General features: G+C 37.8%; 1 protein-coding gene across 1 annotated transcript in view; it reads right to left on the reverse strand.

The window, feature by feature from the left end:
• Positions 1 to 19,072, reverse strand: part of SUPT3H (SPT3 homolog, SAGA and STAGA complex component) — a 252,076-nt gene that overhangs the window by 116,933 nt on the left and 116,071 nt on the right. The window contains exon 3 of the mRNA XM_088520123.1: positions 9,953 to 10,037. Coding sequence (XP_088376249.1) covers positions 9,953 to 10,037 — 85 coding nt within the window. The remainder of the gene's footprint in view (positions 1 to 9,952; positions 10,038 to 19,072) is intronic.

Consider the following 19,072-nt stretch of genomic DNA (forward strand, 5'->3'; position numbering starts at 1 on the left):
AGTGTATGAAAGCAGAACTGAGTCTGGGGTTGCTTATGTAAATCATACCGACAACTATTGCAAATATATAGTCTGCCGTATTTAATAACTGTGCTGAAAATAATTCAGCTAAGCAGGATTGACTGTAAACCATATGCTTTTTGTAAGGAACACTCCTATACCAATTGGTACAGAGTACCCAAAATATTTTCTAAAACTGATTTCCTTTTTGCCCTTCTTCGAGCAAGCCACTTACTCCATCACCCACACCAGTCCCCTTTGAAATGTGGATTAATTTTGATTTAATTTGGATTTTTAAAAACCTCCATAGGAACAGGCTGTGCAGAGCATAGCTCTGGAAGAAAAAAAAGTCATCTTGTAGAGGAAAACTTCAGCATAAAGCAGTATAATTAAACACTGACATCTGGATAAATATTTATCAAAATTTATCTGAAGAGACAGTTTTATGGTCACATTGTAGCCCATTAAAAATGGGCAAAAATCAAGTGCTTTCTCAAAAGAAGACTATCATCTAGGCAGGTATGCAGTGCATTATCACTTCTGCCTGGTCTCCAGAGAAGATAAGGCAGAAAGGCTGCTTTTTGGTACATTTAGAGAAAAAGTGAAAAGAAAAATCCAGTCAAGGAACTGCATTAATAAATATCAGATGCATTTTCTATGCCTGCATATTTTTCACCTTTCTGTAGAACTCATTGGCAAAACACAAAAACTCACTGATATTTTTAGGGAGATCTATACAAAATGTACGATATGCTGAACATAGAGTTGAAAAGATTTTCAATTAATATACAGGAAAAACACAGGTACGAGAACTAAAGTGCAAGTTTTTTCTTTCTGTCATCATCAGCATCAGAAACTGGCTGCAATTCATACTTTGATTGTTGCATTTATTTGCAAGTCTGAGACAGAAAAAAATAGTTTGTGCATGCTTTTGTGTATGAGTTATTTTCTATCCACTCAAGGGGCTGTGCTGCCATCAGCAATCCTCTCGGGTTGAAATTGTGGCTTGAAAAGAGAAGAACGCAGAAATTAAAATAAATGATCTTCTCCACAATGAAATAGATACTGATCCGAGCATTTCTGTTGTTATCACAGTTCTGGTTGGTTGGTGGCATTTACAAACAAAAAAAGAGTTGTATTGCCAAAACTATTTAATTATTACAAAAACAAATTTAACAGTACTTCAAAAATGTAAAATAGCTTTTGCTATGCTTTCCAATTGTAGTGTTGTACTATTTGTGTTTCCAAGTCATTTTTTTTTTTTTAATCATGATAAGACCTTGGCCTACAACTCTCGTTTCCTTTTGAAGAAGAGCAGGAATGGGAGATTTATTTTGACAAAGGTGTAAAATTTCAGTATTGGCAGCTATCTATTAATAACAAAGTACAGTATTAGAAAAATTCAAGAACACTGAACACTAGGTGTCAGTGTAAGAAATGGAAAACTATCAAAAACCTGTTGTTTCCAATCAGGTGGATTAGCTAAGAAACCAGAACCAGCTGTGACCACATTTCCTTGTAACTACATAATACTGTTAACAAGCCAATCTTCCTAAAAAAAGCTATTCTGAAACTATCAGGTTTGCTGGAAATCAGATAAGGTGATTTAAAAACTACAGTGAATTTACTCTATTAAACACTCTGAGATGACCTTTAGGGTTTATAAGTTACACTTAAAGACTGTGCAGAATTTAACATGACTTCTTTTGCCAAAGATACCCATGAATTAGTTTGTGTCACTTGCAATTTAAAGATTAAGGTTCTGTTTGACAGAATCAATGAATAGCAAAATACGCAAAAATACAGCCTGTGCCAAAAGCCATGGAGGTCAGATGCATCTCACTTCACTTCAGAAGTCCATATTTTCAATGGACTTGATGTCAAATAACTACTTTCTCAGGAGATGAATATTGCTTCTCTTAGTTTGGAGCTGATTTCAAAGACGCATAGATGCTCATGAAAACTGGCCTGAGATCCATCTCCCACATAAAATATCCATATGTAGCATGCTGTTGAGAAATTTGGGGCTCTTTGCATTTAGAGCATCCCCCTGACTACTTACTGCCAGAATCAGAGGACTAGATGAGATGCATTGGTTGTGCACAGGTATATAATTTAAACACATGCTCATGTATCTATAATACGCCTTACACAACTAAGTAAAAAAATAGCAGAAACTCTGAACTTCACATTTTTCCATCATTAGACTTTCAAGGCTTGGCATGTAATTATTTTTATAGACTGAAGCATTGCTCTTTCATTGCAATGCAGAAAAGGCTCAATGATTTGAGACACACATATTTTTAAACCTACATGAAAATCCACCTCAGCAAAACCTGTGGAATCAGAATCACTTTCAGTAAAGGAGACTAGAGAGTAAAACCATCAACAAAAACTTGATTTAGCAGAGTACACCAGGTCGTATAATATCAATCTAATGATTACTCTTCAACTCCTTAACTTTCTTTTTTTTTTTTTTCCAAAAGGGCTAATCACCTAGATTATATCTATACTAAAGAATGCAATTAATTCCAAAGATCCTGTGAGTGAAATGTCACACACATTCAATTCCTTTTGCTGAACAGTCAAAATAGGGATCCACTGCATTAAGAGTGTTAAAAGAGGCACATACATGTACAATACACAGACAGGTATTTGAATGATACAAAAGGCCCAAAGATTGATATAGAAAATCAGGAAAGAGCAAGCTGCCTGCCTCCAGTCCTTACAGTTTGCACGTGGTATGAGACAGTTTCCATTTAATCCAGTCAACAGGTTTTTTTTTTTTTTTTTGTCCTGTCTATCAAGCATGTGGCTACAATTACATGGACATAATTATCCATTTCCTTCTGGCATTATTTTTTCCTATAGGGTTCTTCATATTAATTAAGTATCTAAGCCCTTCCCAAATGATAATTTCTCTTCTCACCCTCCCAGTGAAATGAAGAGGCATTATGTTTTGACTTCATTTGCCTTTACGTATACTCTTGCTCTGCACACAACAAATCAGAATTCAAAACAAACCTTATTTTTTCCCTCCTCCCTTCCTAATTTATAAAATTCATGCATAATCTTATGAAATAAATAAAGCTGGAATACCATACAATACACAACTGCACGACCAGAGCATCATGTGCACTGAATGAAGTGGCCGAAGAATCGCAGAAGGGGATTCCTGGAGTACTACAAATACTGCATTTGTTCCCTGGGTATAAAGAACATATATGTCCCAAAACGCACTTACTGGACCCCTGATTCTAAGCGGCTCTTGCTACAATAATAAAAAAAATAGGTGTAGAATTAGGTAAAAATTTTTTAAAAAAAAAGTCTTTTGAACTTGCAGAGACTCTCCTGATATTAGAATATCTGCAATTTTCTCCTCTTCCATTTTGTTTGGCTGAATATGAAAAACTTAAGTACAGTATATCAATCCTTTTTGGAGGAAAAGTAACTAGAATATTGTCATTAAAAAATGAGGTAGATTCTGTACTTTAGAATAAATACAACTGAATGAGGTAAAATGGTAACAGTTAGTATAACAGAAAACTCAAGACACCATTTTTCAAATTCATTAAAGATGAAAAAGGCGAGTCTTAGTCAGACGAGAGTTCATCAATTTTAATTTTCCATAAAATGTCTTCTTAAGAGACTTTTTATGATGCACTAATGTATTAAAGAGGAAATGCTGTCCATTTGCACGAGTAATCTGAACTCAAATGCTTGCCAGTGATGAAGTATTAGAAAAGAAGAAAATGAGAAATCTCAATCAAGAAACTGAGCAGCTACAGAAACCTGTATGGTGTATAAGAATTGAAATACAAGATTGGCAACCTGCATTTTGGGGCACAGGAAGCTGGATTTACTAGGCTGCATTAGTGGAAAAAAAATGAGAACAGCAACCAGAACAATTTGTTAAAGGTGCAAATCCCAGCAGAAAAGAGAGGGGAAAAAGCCCTAAACTTCCTCCTAGCGATGCAGAAACATAATCTAAATGACAAGCACATTCCAGAGATGTGTGCACAGTTTGAAATTAGCAACTGCTACCTAGACAGAAAGTCCTTGGACTTTTTTTTCATCACACATTGCTGGTCCTCACAGCATTTTTGGTTTCAGACTTACTTTCCAGGCTGCTTTCTTCCAGGGCAGGTGTGCCATGGCTTTACTGGTTTAAGTTACTCTACGGTAGGAGGAACGGCTCATGTAGTGCCAGGATTTTTCCCAGATGGTTTTTGTGAACTCCTTTCTCCCATTCATGTAAACACGGAGCGCGTTCCGGCTTGCCGAGCTGTATATATACTCTGCGACTCAGTACAAAGTCTGAATGTTTAGTTAGCCAGAAGATTGTTTCCATCCTGTGATTCATGAGGTCCCTCTGGTACCCTCAACTTCCTTTATTTTGTACAATCACAAATGATATTAGTTTGTCTTATTTTGATAACCCCTCTAATTAATGTCCTGCACAGGAAACTTTATTACTGTTTTAAAACAGACTCATAAAACAAGGACTTTTCCTCTCACTGGGGTGGCATAAGTGACAGTTGCATTATAACTTTGTGATCAAGAGTGAACAGTGCTTCACACTGTTTGTTTATATCACTGGGCAATTTCTACTAATGAATGTGCAGTTTTCAGAGGGTTTTTTTTTTCCCCTAAAAAGGAATGCCAGAAATTCCACAATTAACTGTATAAGGTTACAAGGCCAACAGTTTGAAAATGCAATAGACAAACTGGAAACTGTGTGATTCAAGCACTGCATAGAGGTTACATACATTAAAATCACAAATGTAGTTTGTGAATGAAAAATCTGTTTTTTTTTTAATGCTGTAGTAAGATATAAAGAACCAAGAAAAGTTTGATCTTTCTTTTTATTTAAATTCTCACAACTTTTTTCTGCATATGTGCATAACGGGTTTCTTCCCTCTAACTTTGGTACCTTTTTCTCAAACTGAAATACTTAGCAATTGAAGGAATAAAGCTGTGAAGCAACAAAAACACATCAAGTACATTCAGAAAAGGCCTGGCATTTTGAAAACATAAAATTCACATAAATCATTATAATGTACCTAACTTTTCATATCAGTATATATATCCTTTACTTTCCTCTGTATTTTCACCTTTCCTTTTTCTAGACTAGTTTTTCTAGTGGCTACCCAATGTTTACTTAAGTTTATTTAAGTCCTTATTACAAAAACCATTTACTTCACAGGATGGACCTACTGAAGACTTACTAAGTATGTGAAGTGCAGTTGAATCGCTGTGTCACTGCAAGTGTTCTATCTGGGATTTCCATGGTTTAAAAGAAATCTATGTATTTCAGCACAGATTATTCATTTTAAGCTGTGGCCTGTGCTTTGTTTGAGACTGAATTTACTATATCATCTGTATAAGAGCCTATTAATTTCCAATAATAATAAACCAGAGGAAAAGGCCTATGTATATATGCAAAGTGCTCACGCATGCACATGCATGCATGCAAATATGCATGCGATTCAATCTCCATGAGACCCAAAACATGCTTCTAAAAAGGATCTAAAGGTAGAATGCTAATAATTACAAGATAGCAACGCATTTTCTATGGAATTGGTATCTTCCATGGGAACACAAACATGAACGATACAAAAGAAAAAAACCCACAGATATCCCATGCCATGAAATGTGGGGACAATCTATGTTACAGTTTTTCTGAGTGCTCCTCAGCTCCAGAAAGCTCCTGGCACTGCCACGTTCCTGCCCGTTTGCAGAGCGCGCTCACCGCAGCCCACACTGCTGCAGCCCGAGAGACCTGCTGAGTGGGTTTGACCTCCATCGCTTGACATCAGCTGAAGAGATCAGTCTATCTTCCTGCAAACACACTTCAGCTGATAAGGAATAAACCGCAACTCAATTAATATGAATTCTATCATTAAGGACAGTCTCAGCAATGGCTTGTCACAGTGTGCAAAGAATTCTAGTAGAGAAAACCTGCAAAGGATGCAGTCCAAGGCTGTTGCAGCTAGTCTTCTGTGGTTACTTACCAGCAGGTAGTCACTTCTGAGCTTTGCTGCTTATATAAACACACTTATATTTTTGGTGGGTGTACGTGTAGTTTATTCATGCTCCCTTGCTGTATCCCTTGCTACTGCTAAAATAAAAAATAAATCTATTCTGTTCCCAGAAGCCATCCAACATCTAGAAAAAAGGGCTGAGGTTCAGACTTCTGTGTAGTACTGCTCATAACCAGCACGTCCTGGGAATAAACTACTGCTATTTGACCCGGATACTAAACATCCAGCTAATACTTTCCCAGCACAAGAAGAGTAACTCCACAACAAGCTTTTTGATTTATGTAGCACAGCACAGGCTTATCGTCCTCCAGCCTTTGAACAGAACATCTCAAGTACCAGCATGGAGATATGACCCCATCAGGAGAAGATAATCCAGAGCTCTTTAGTTGTTAACTTTAGTCAAATAATACTATGTTCTCCTCTGATACAGCCCTTCTCATTCTCAATATTACCAAAATTCTGGATAGGGATATTGTGACTCTACTAGACCCGTGTGCATCTCTCATTTCTCGTTGTTCAGAAAGATCAGATCATCCCTGCAAGAGCCAGTATGTAAAGTCAGGATGTTTAACATCTGCTCTGCAAAAGAGGATCTCACTGACAGGCACAAACATACCACACTTGCATATGGATAATCCATAGGAAAGACAATGATACTTGAAAAAAAATTTAAGACAGTACAAGAATAATGACTCAAGAGCCCTGCAAAGAGTGAGCATATTTGCAGATAATATGGGGAAGGTAACAGCACCAGCCTTGCTTTCTAGTTCTCCCTTTCAATCTCTATTCCCTTTCCTACAGCAATTCTTTCTTACTAATAATATGTTAACTAGAATACAGAAGATGCAAAACACACACCTTCTTCTTAAAGGCTGGAGCTACACACTACCCTCCACTTCGATGTGACTGCTCCCCTGCTCTCCTGCACCTCCTGCATGGACCTGATGGTGAAGATGGGCCATGAGCCAATTCACTGAAGGCCAAAGAGAAGGAACCAAGGGCTCAGTGGGTCATCTTCTAGGTCTTCATATAAAAGAAAACAAATATGCAGCCCCAAGTATGCTTCACACAGTGCTTCTATTCACAGTTCTCTGGGTTCACTTGCGCTTACACAAAAAAGTTCATATTTATACTTACTTAAATAGCAATTTACTTGTTAAGAATTTCAGAAATTTGCTTCCCTGGCTTTACCAAAACTAGAGAGGGCCACACCGAATGCAATCTTAGGATAAAGAAAACACGAATTATAACTTTTCAACCTGACTCTGGGCAGTGGAAATTTGCAGAGAAGTGGCTGATATAATTACAGAGCTAAAACAGGTGCCTGAAAATAGAAGGTTAAATGGGCTGCACACAGAGCATTCTTACCACAGATGTACATTGTATTGCATATGATGAAAGAAAGAACTAGAACAGGCCTTGTTGGAAGAGCAAGTAATTTAAAAACTTGTGCATTGCTTATTAAGATCTTTTGGTATTCCTCGTTTTCCTTCCTTTTTGTGTAGGCACAATTTCCTTTGGAACAAACACATCTACATGTGCCTAATCCCACACAGCAATATAATCTTGACTTTGACCACTTGTCTTAGTATGCATAAATAAATAGAGTTGCAGAGTGAATTTATTATTCAATTTAAAGTTCAATATTCAGCAACAATCTGTATGTATTTAGAGATGTCTTAATGACATTCTGTATGTATTTATAGATTGTTTCTGAATACACATACCATCAGTCAACAGTGAAATTTATTTCAAAATACAATGCACATTCATTGTGTCCTTCACATTAATTGTTTGAATCAAAAATGTACAGACCTATTTCATTCTATTTTTTTTATTTTATTACTTGTTATGCAAATGCTGACGCATTTATTATAATTAAGAGATGCCATTTTTTTTTTCAAAGTGATGTTAGTATTCTGATACAATTACCTTACACTAGAGATGTAAGAGATGCAGTTCACCTCTCCTAACTTTTATACTTGATTTTTAGATGTCCTAATCTCAGCCAGCCACCAAAGGAACCCCTTATTAGTCAACTGAGGAAATAAATTCCTCAGGAGGTGATTCATCTCCCCTAACTCACAAACTCATTTTGGGTTGACATGAATCACACTCTGGAGATGCTCATTTCCTTCTCGCCATTTGTATATATATTTAGTAAAATGAAACTTAAAGTACAACCTATTGCATATTGTTCAAAACACACAAAATCCTATCACAAGTCACGATGCTTCAAGCATTTGACCTGTTAATACAGGCATCTACCATAGCAGCCTGACTTCATGAAGTACCTGGAGGTCTGAAGTAGCAACCATATAAATATGTGCAAACGGGGCCTTGATTTAGCAAAGTTCAAATCAGCTTTGAAAATCAGAAGCTGGAACTATAAACTTCCGAGATATCAGAAGTCAATCAATCAACGGCAATTAAGCTGGCAACATATTTTTGAATTCAGAAGCTCAAATCTGGACTTAATCAACAAGCGGGGGTTCATTTTGCAAATGTTTAATAGGAAAAATGCATGCAGTGCGCCAGCATCACTTCATGCCTAAAAATGATTTTGCTGGTATAACGAAATATTTGCTTTGCAAACAACAAAAGGGAGAGGAATTTGGGGAAGAAATCATTAAATTACATAATAAGAACTACGCGACCAGGTGGCATGAGAAAGATGAGCACATCTTAAGCAGCAAGCAAGAAATTCACGCCCAGGGCCAGCTTCAGTTCTGAAAACACTGGAATACTGGATACATATTCATGGCTGACGTATGAACTTAATGTACATATGCAATAAGAGCTCAGGAAGAAGGTGAAGGGTTAAAGGAAGCCAAACGTGATTCTGTGATGTGCAAAAAACGGCACTCAGACGCGGAGGGCCAGAGCGTGCGGCTGCCAGGGGTCAACGCCACGAGCCATTAAAGACACGTCCAGTGCCGCGGAAATGGAGCGCGGCCGTGGGTTCCAGGAGGAAAAGGTTGGGAAAGCAGTTTATTCCCTGTGCCAGCCCCGTTCTGGCTGGCGCTAGGAAGGGCTACGAGACGTGCGGGCTCTCCAAGCAAGAGGCCCGGGGCTGCACGTTGTGTTGCCTCCGGACACCCACGGGAGACGAGCTGAGCCCGACGGGAAAGGACCAACACGGAACCTGCCCCATGTGATGGCGAGGGAAAGGGCAAGGAGGAGCTGCTATGCTTCCCAAGCTAGAGGGGACATAAAACACTGCTGTTTTGAGTGCAAAACTTCCCTAGAATACACCAGCAGGTTCCTGCCAAGGTAAGTTCTGCAGTGTAAAATCCTCCCACTAATTTCTTAATAGACGGTGCTGAATTTGAATTGAAAATTATGGAGAAGTCCACATTTTAGAACATTTTTTGATGGATAAGATTCAAAACAGCCTAATTGTTCTCATAACTTTTTCAGTAATTTCTAATTATTTATATTGGCTTCCACTGGCTTTCAGCATATAAAATTATTCACTGTTTCTGCATTGTTCTTGACACAAAATGAAAACACTGAATATTAAAAAATATTAGAAAATAAATATTAACAAATATTAATATATCATACACAAATATTATGAAAAGAATCATCAATGAAGTCTTCAAGTGACTATGTAGAGGGGTTTTTTTAAGAACCAAAGCCTTTTGCTGAACATTGTGTCAGCTTTACTCCACAGACAACACACAAACAGAACACGTACCTGTCAGCAAAGTGATTAACCCCTCGCAAACCTAATAGTGCTTTCTTAAAATTATCAAAGCAGAATGTCATCCTCAGTTAATAGGATCCAATTGCTTTTAAAAACAGACTGGTTAGGAATTATTGGATCATGAAAACTTGGTCAGGAAAATTCCACCATATTTCAAGGAGCTTTAGTGTAAAGGCAATTTCGTCATGTGTATTCTTACCAAATTTATCAGCTGAGTGTGGACAATGTCTTCCACCAATATCGCAGTTTCATGCAGTGGCCTGCGAGCATCTCCCAAGGAAAACCTGGAAAAAATGGTTTATTACAAGGTTATGAAAATGATTTTAAAAAGCAACAAAGTAGGTGATCTCATACAAAATAAAATTAATGAAAAGAATAAAAATTGCAAGTTTTATACACTTGTGTACCATATGGAATGGATCACTCAGTGTAGTGCATGGAATATAAATCAAATAATATTATTAAACAGAAAAAAAGAAGATGTATACTAAAATACACAGTGAGAAAACCTAAAAATTGGAGGAAGATAGAGGAAAACCCAGTTTGCAGGCACATATTAAAAACAGAGCAGGCAAAGCCATAGCATCTGCCCAATCAGGAGTAATTCTGCATTAGAAGCCCCCTTCAAATGTAAAATTACCAAATAATTATGCTAAAAGGTAAAACAATAACAATTTTTATCCCAAATCTAAATGCAGATGGCGATAAGATACAGAAGGAACTCCTATGAATTAAAGGAAACAAATTTACACGTAATATTACATAAGAGATGTGCCTAATGGCTACATTGTAAGATTGAACTGATTGATGGTCATAAAAAGATGACAGTGCTCATAAAATATCAGAGGCACTTAGTCTGAAATGTCCAAGGCATCCAAGCGGGACTGACAGATATTTCCTGTTGGTAGCCAGTATTCTTCCACAGAGGCAGATAAAGGTCCAGTGAAGGACCTTTCATGCCCAAAACGACTGTAAATACTTATATTTGGGCAACTAAACTCCAATAAATGCTACCTGCCTTAGTTGACCACTATCTGTTCTGTACTTCCAAACCCCAACTTTTTCAGTTTGGTCCAACATAGCAGAAATTGGGTATTCCAGCTTTCCAGCTATGCTTCTCAATTGGAAACCTATCTGAATAACCTATCACATTTTTCTTCAAAAATTTTCTTGCATTTCTTCATGCTACACACAACCTGGAAATAATTTGTTAATGCATCAACTGTATGACATATTAAGCAAGAAAGCTATAAATTGAGTAATGTTGATTTTGATTATTTACACACTTACCAATCTGTATAATAATGCAACATTTTATCTATGAAAACTTACTCTTTTACTATGGAATCTCAGGAATGAAAGAAGTGCAGAGTTGGGGTAGGGAGGTTGGTTACTTTCCTAAACCTGAAATGGTAGCCAGCATTCTACCTATGGCCTTCGAAATTTTCATGATATCAAATTTTAGCTTGATATCAGTGAGAGTATGAAAAAAAAAGGGAGCACATATGTAAATGAACAGAAAATGTAGAAATAATTTACCTTTTCTCTAACCACACAACATCATATATAAAAAAAACAGAATTCAGCCTTCACAGTCATATTACCCTGTTCATTTATACTTACTGCCACTTTATTATTTAAAAATCCTGTTTGTTTATGGATAAAATTTAACAGTAAAAGAAAACAAACTTGCAAGAGAGTAATGAATGCCTGGATCATTTTGTTCATTTTTATCAGCAAGCATTTCACATACACAAATAAAAGTGGGGTTTTTTTTCTTTTTTTTTTTCTTTTTGAAAGCAAAATGCAAGGACAAAACCCTATTTTTGAAGTAGATTGCTGGCTCTCCTTTGGGATACCTTACTTTGCAGGTACTTAGTTTACAGATCCCTCTTCCCTGCAACTGCCAGCTCCACATACAGCACAGGGAGTGGAAGAGATGCAATCAAGATGCAGGGTATTTATATAAGGGCAGGCAGTTATCAGATCTTTTTGCTCCATTCTGATGCAAAAAGATATGTAAAATTCTGAATTAGGACATGAACAAGAGTGATGTAGAAATCGAAAGCACCACTCGATTTCCAGGTGCACCTACTAGCTTCTTCTCTCGCATTCTTTCGATCTTCAGAAGCTCTTTGCAATTCTTTGGTTTCCCATGTAAATTCTGCCAGCTTCTTTTCTACACCCAGAAAACCAGATACGAGGCTGGTGGTTTCAGAAAAAAACACCACCGATGCTTCCTTTTTCTTTGTAATGACATACAATTTTTAGACTAGAAAAAGGTGAAGCCTTAATAAAGACTAATGATATTTGTCCGGTATTTGTTATGTTTTCTCCCAGTTCCAGATTTTAATTAGTTTATAGCAGACTATACTTTAGGATATCAAATGGGAACTTCCTTGCCCCTTTGTACTTCTGGAAACAACACTCTATTGAGGTAAAATCCCCAATAACATGGAGAGCAAAGCAGAAATCTCTTCAATTCTTGCATGACTTTTGGCTTTGTACTTCTTCATTGCAGAGATGGGAACTCCAATTTATGTCAGGTTGCAGAATATGAGTCAGGTTAAGAACCAAAAGTTAACCCTAAAAAACAAACAAACAAAATGGTTCCCTTGCTTTTGGGAGCTGAAATGGAACTTAATGTTTTAATATAACTTATGAATTTCATTTCATGTATGTTTTGCTTTTAATGATTGATTAACAAGTCCGTAAAAGAACCTTCGACTTGCTAAAAGTTTATACTGAGGAAGAAATACATCAAAATGCTACATTAGCAGTGCATCAAAACAGTAATATGATACAGAAAACGGCCCTGGTAATAGAAGAGACTTGTCAAACACATCGCTGTGCATCTCGCCATTATACAGGTCATGCAATAACAAAGCTTGCCTAGATGATCAAATTTCAAAGGTTTTTCTGTTTTACGGAAAAGTTTTTACCGGGGGGTGATCAACTTACAAGGGCCTTCACAGGTGAGGACAAAGGCGACTGCTCCGCTCTTTCATTGCTTACTTTCAGCTTCTACTTCTAATTTATTTAAATTCCTGTAATGATGTTTCCAGGTGCACCAAAAGGGACAAGTGTCCAGTCCCCCAAATCCATGTATACGTGCAAATACACACATGCAAACACACTGATACCCATCTACGTTCAGCACATGCTAGAGCATCTAGAGCAATACTAGAGTCACTCATGGTGTGGAGACCTACATCAGGAGGACTTTGAAAATCGTGGGCAGCTACAAAAATAGATAAAGCATTTTTCTTTTGTTTCTTGGGGTTTTGAAAGCCTGCAAAAGGTATGGGGGCCAAGCACAGCAGCGACTCTTCTTGAAAAGCCTTGATGCAAGAGCTCTCCAGGTGGCCAGACCACCAGGAGAGCAGACAGAGCTGCTGCAACCTCCCATCCTCCACCTTGAAAACGTTATCCTGGCCAGAAAGGAAGTCTAACCAGGGTGGCTGGGAGCACATTAAGCTCAAATAAATAGTTTCCCTTACCAGGGCTTCCACTGAGTTCATACCATAACAAGGCTGTCCCAGCTCATGGAATTTGCCACCTTGAATAAATTTGGTGAATCTAGTTTAGAAAAAGAAAATAATAATAAAAAAATAAAAGCAGCGAGGTAGTCTGGTGGGAAACGTAATTTTTTTTTTCCTAGAAATCTTTAACAGTTTTCCTTTGCTGTCACTGCATGAGAGGATATGCAGCAGCAGAGATGGTCCCAGCAGAATTGAGGTTTTTTATGCACCTGAAGACCCCACATGAGGCAAGCAGAGACTTTTTCTTCCTGCAGTACAGTGGTATTTATTTGTCATTGCTTGCTGGCCTGACTCATCTCTATTAATCTCCAAGAATCCCCTATGGTGTTTGCCATTGATACATCTATATTGCACTTAATATTTAGTTTTCATCTGCTGCAAGTGGTCTGCATCCATCTATCTGACACAAAGACTTTTTCTTCTTAAAGGGAAAAGGTGAGAAAAAAAGAGACAATTGGAAAACAAAAGAGAAAACCAAAACAATATTTTGCATAACAGACTGAGCCATAACATGGATTCTGTAATGAGCAGATGTCAGAAGAACAGTAATGAAATACGAGGGCTAACGTACAGCCAAGAGAAGGAACCAACTCCAGCACTAGAAAACTGATGCGCTGGACTAGACGATCTCTAGAGGTCCTTTCCAACTTTAACGATTCTGTGATTCTTCAGAAGTCATAGATAATATTATACTTTCCACAGAGACACATAGATCCTTTCCTTGAATGAAAAAAAAAAAAAAAAAAAGAACGGAATATGCAGAGGAAGATTAAACTTCAGAATAATTTCATCATGGGGCGGGGAGCCAAATGGATTGTGTTTTCCCAGTTTGTGTTTAAAGAGGACAGCTTTGGAGATACACCCAATGTGTCTACAACAGCGTTTTCTGGGAATGATCACTGTTCATAAACAGCTTTTCCCTGGATTCATTTCCAAATTTCACCTTTCTAGTTTTACATGCCTAAAAGCAGGATTTAGTTTCAGGTCCCTAGACTACCTCGATAACAGGTGGAGGTCAGAGGACAACTCTTTCCATGCAAGTTCTCCAAATGGGTTTCCTCATCCTTCAGTCCAAGAGGTGCTGTGCCCCAAAATCTCTGTATTTCCTGCAATGATGGAAAGAGAACGAAGATGCCTACAGACAAAGTAGGATGTAAAGTTATGTGATTAAAGGCTCATCTCTATGAACATGGAGCGAAAGGCAACAGGCAGAGGAACACCAAGAGCTGATCAGCAAAATGAACACCCGACCTGGCCATTCCTGGGGTTCTTGCAGTTGACACCCATTAGTTGAGTCAAGGAGTAAGGCTTCCCAGAGCACCTTGCAGATTGAAGAGGGTTTCTGCCTAGGAGATGGGATATAAGAATGGGATGCAGGGAAAAGCATTTAGGGATTGTACAAGACTGACTCTGAGAAGTTAAGACGATAGACCCTATGTGGGGTCCACAAGCACATATGTGTGTTTTAGTGTGTGCACGTGTCCGTGTGTGTGCCTGCTGGGACAAGATGGGGACCTCGGGACGTGCATCTGCAGCAGCATCACCTCTCGTGCCACCACACTTGGCAATCCCTAATGCAGGACACAGCAGCACTGAGACTCAGAAGAGGTGTCTCTTGGCTGGCATCACTGGCATGTGGAGACACATGCACAGAAATATATTAAGGAGAGAACATTATCAGTTGAAGAGAAAAAACCAAAGGAGGCTGGAAGATGATTCAGCTTATGCTGATGCTTATTGGAAAGCTAGACACTTAACTTGCATGTAGACAACTACACTATGGACATCTAAATACAGGTGTCTGCATCAGCAAGCTGATTCCCATCCTGCATTTATTAACCAGGCAGCCAAGCAGTTAATTCACTGTTGCAAATTGAAAAAACAGGCAAGGATCCCCCACAAAAATCACAGAGGAAGAAACAACTACTAGATATATTTGAGCTGGATAATATCTAGACTCACTTCTCCTCAGTGCCGCAATAATACACCACAAATCTTGTTTCTGACAGCTGTTTGGCAGGGATGCCTCTGGAATGTACAGCATATTAATTCATAGAGCTTAGATGTTTTCATACTGCAAGTGAGTGTCCTCCTAAGTATATATATGAGAGAGAGTTGAGTGTCAGCTTGTGACAGAGAAATTCTGTTTTTTGGCTCTGAGCACAAGAACATCCAGAAAACTTCCAGCAATTCTAATGCCAGAAAGAAGGAGACTGCAAATTACTACAAACAAATGAAAACAAACTTTAGAAAATCAGCAATAAAGTATTTTGGAGTAATCCGCTTTGGTGCCATATGGGGCTGAATCTAAAGATAAACATTAAAAAAAGGAAGTTTAGACTTGGTCCTTAAGATGACAGGGGAATGGGAAAGTCTAAGTTTCCTTCCCATAAACCTGACATTGCCAGAAATGTCATGAAGAAAAGATGACATGGAGATGCCTTTCACCTCAAAAAGTCTCAAAAGCCAAAGCTAGCAATTCTCTCTATTTTGTCTGCCATGTCCATTGCTGAACAAGCTACCTAGAAATTCTATTTTATGCTAAGATATACTTTATAATAGATACAAAGTGGCAGATTGTTGTTGCTATAAACATTTCTTTGCTATAGTCAGTATTCCTTTCTAATGCTGCAGAACACAGGAACGATCATTACTACTCAAATTTGGGTGCTCCCTCCCAGCTATGACAACCTTCATGAACTTGAACAACTCTGCACAAAGCAATAGTATGTTAATAAGCTAAGATATATTTCAGAACAATACATATAAAAGCCTACACTTCCTACAAAACTGATGGCGAGACACAGCTACCCACAGGGATGCTGAGGTTTCCGGAACCAAATCCAATGTCTGAAGTTTTCCAAGTATATGTATCTGGGATATATGTTACCCAGTTATCTGGATAGTAAAATCACATTATTCTTCATACAAAGTTAAGTAATTGATAGTGACTTCCAATACCTCTTCTACTATTACTTTCTCTGCCTCTTTCCTGACTTTTTTTTTTAATCTCCTGGGTCTTCCTATATCACTAGAATGCATGAAAGTATCACCAAGACCTTCCCTAACCCCTCAAGGGAGACCATGAGTTCTCCTTCCTTAGGCCCATACCTGGGTTAGACAACAGACTACGAGTTTAGCCGTATTTTCCTATCTGATATCAACAGGAATCAGAGAAAATGTATCTCACTACCCTGATGGTGCAAACAACAGCAACTCCCCACTCTTCTACTTTGATATAGTCAAGAGCAGTAATAGGAAGCTATTAAAATTAATTATTATCTACTCATTTATTACGTGGAAGCATCCTATTAACTTGTTTAAATACATCTGGAAAGAGCTAAAACCCTCAGCAATTATCTTGGAATTAACTTCTCTGCCGGAAACACTGAAAACTATGTATTTGAATAAACTTGCTGCACTGTTTTAAAAATATTTTAGTATTTTCTCCACAGTCGAAGAACTTTATGAATTATCAATACATAAAAACAATTCAATTGCTATGACAGCTGCATATATGGGTCTACTTTCAACAAACGAGGTATAGGCACATCTCTGTCACAGTGAATGTGCAAAAGTTTTGCTGAAATAATCAGAATAATCCTTTTACATATGCTTTCACTTGGATTACTCTTTGTACACTGTTGTAAGGACAAGTTCATGGTGTTTTTGTAAAATAAGTAAATGCCAGTATTTGGGCAGATATGCTACATAGGTGCTTTTAAAAGTCCTACTTATTCAGGAAAACAATAGGTTTCACCCTGCTTTGTTTGGTTTTATTGTCTTTTTCCCTCCTTATACTATTGTAAGTACTTTATAAGTGCTGAAAAACAGTAGAATTATCCCAACACAAAGCTGTGGCAAGGACCCTTTTCAGTACCATTATATACTAATCAGCATGCACCAAACTGCAACAGTTAAGAGTTTTAAACATAAATTAATTGCACAAATCCTTATGACAGCCAAAGGAAGAAGATATAATTTACTCCAGTTGTATAACATAATCCATTCCATTTGTTCAGTCACAAAGGCATTCAGTTTTTTTTCAGGAAATAAATGAGACAACTGCCTTTCTAGACCCGACAGACTGGACTACGATCAGTCGTTTCTGCTCTAGGAAGAAAAGTTCATCCCAACAATATACCCAAACACAAATGGAGTTGAACCAGGCCAAGAGAGATGCGTGTTCAGTCTGCTCTCATGAGGATAGGGCGAAAAAATGATGAGGAGAGCAGCAAGTCAAAACATAATTTCTCTGTACATATACATTGTAAGTGTTAACCAAATGTGGAAATCCCTCGTTATTTTCTATCTAGATTAAAACCATGAGACAATTTAAACTAATCCACAAGAAACTCAATGGGGATGAATGCCTTATGCTAATTTTTGGAGGATGAGTATTAGTCCTTTTGTATTCTCCAAAATGCTAAGACCATTTTGTCTTGTCCTTTGCTCTAAAAATTAATTTCATAACTGTATGGATGGGGTTTTAGAGGTTTTAAATGGTAATAATTACATCCGCCTGTCAAATGGCACACTCCATTATCAGAATTTAGCACATTTTATATCTCTCTTCCCAATTTACTCTCTTTGCTGACACCAGTTCCTGGAGAAGGGCACACAGTGTCCCAGGACACGCGACAGGCGAAGCGGTGAAACACCCGTACGCCTCTCGGTGACGGGTGACAAGGGCTTGACTGACAAAGCAGCGGTTGCAAATCAGATTTCTTTTAAGGTCCCGATTTTAATAGTGAAACAAAATGGCTTTGAAAAGTCTGCCAAAGCATGCAGAGAGCCTGTATTTTCATTTATTCCTCTTTGCAGAACTAGCGGCAGATCGACATTGGAGTAACTCATTTTAATAATGGGAAGGAATATAGAGGTGCTGAGTAACGTGCTCTGTCTCACAAATACGGAACGATTTGGGACTAATGGCGCATTACTAATCTCAAAATTTCTTACAGATGCACTAAAACTGAATATGCGTAATCTTCCTTTTTTTTAATATATATTACTTATTTTAACAAAACTCCACTGATCAGCTATAAAACACAATATGGCCTTTTGAATAATCAGTAGTCCGTAGATCAGAGTGCTTTAAATTATTGTTGCCAAGATAGGAGCACACCAGTTCGCGCTATCTACAACTAATGAAGCCACACAACCTCCTAGCTACCCAAAAAGTCCACCCTGAGATGTTACACCAGTTATTCTGTACTATTGCTGAACGTGCAAGTGAAAAATCAAAATTATTTTCCCAACTAGGCACCGAAAAAAAAAAATAAAGTACCAGCTGAGAAGAGCAGGCACACATCCATTAAAACAGAAGAATTGCTTTGAGTAGTTGGTTTAACTGAGGCTTAACTTCAGACTGCACTAATGCTCTCACTCTTGAAGATAAAATTCTGCCATAAGAGACATCACTTTCCTTTACAAAGGCAAAGCTTTAAAACATAGTTTATTTCAGAAATCAAACTATGCCACATTCTCCCTAGAGTAAGAAACTAGAAGTTCTGCGATAAAATCTTTTCTGGAAGGTCAGTGCAATTTCGTATCAACGGTGTGCTCCTTTTCCTGCTTTCAAATGGATTACTTAAATGTTTTAAAATGTTATAACCCACAATAATCCGTTCCAGGCACCAACGAGAAGGAAGAAAAAAATTACAGAAGTCAAGATGTCGCCTGGAAGCACTTTATGGCAAACATTATAAAGATAACACAGAGCAGAGAAGCTCTGCTTCAATCCATTATAAATACCCCATTCTTCTTAAAATCAC

Source organism: Tinamus guttatus, unplaced genomic scaffold (genome assembly GCF_059628265.1).
Source record: "Tinamus guttatus ecotype Peru unplaced genomic scaffold, ASM5962826v1 Tinamus_guttatus_pri_ptg000080l, whole genome shotgun sequence".
Taxonomy (NCBI): Eukaryota; Metazoa; Chordata; class Aves; order Tinamiformes; family Tinamidae; genus Tinamus; species Tinamus guttatus.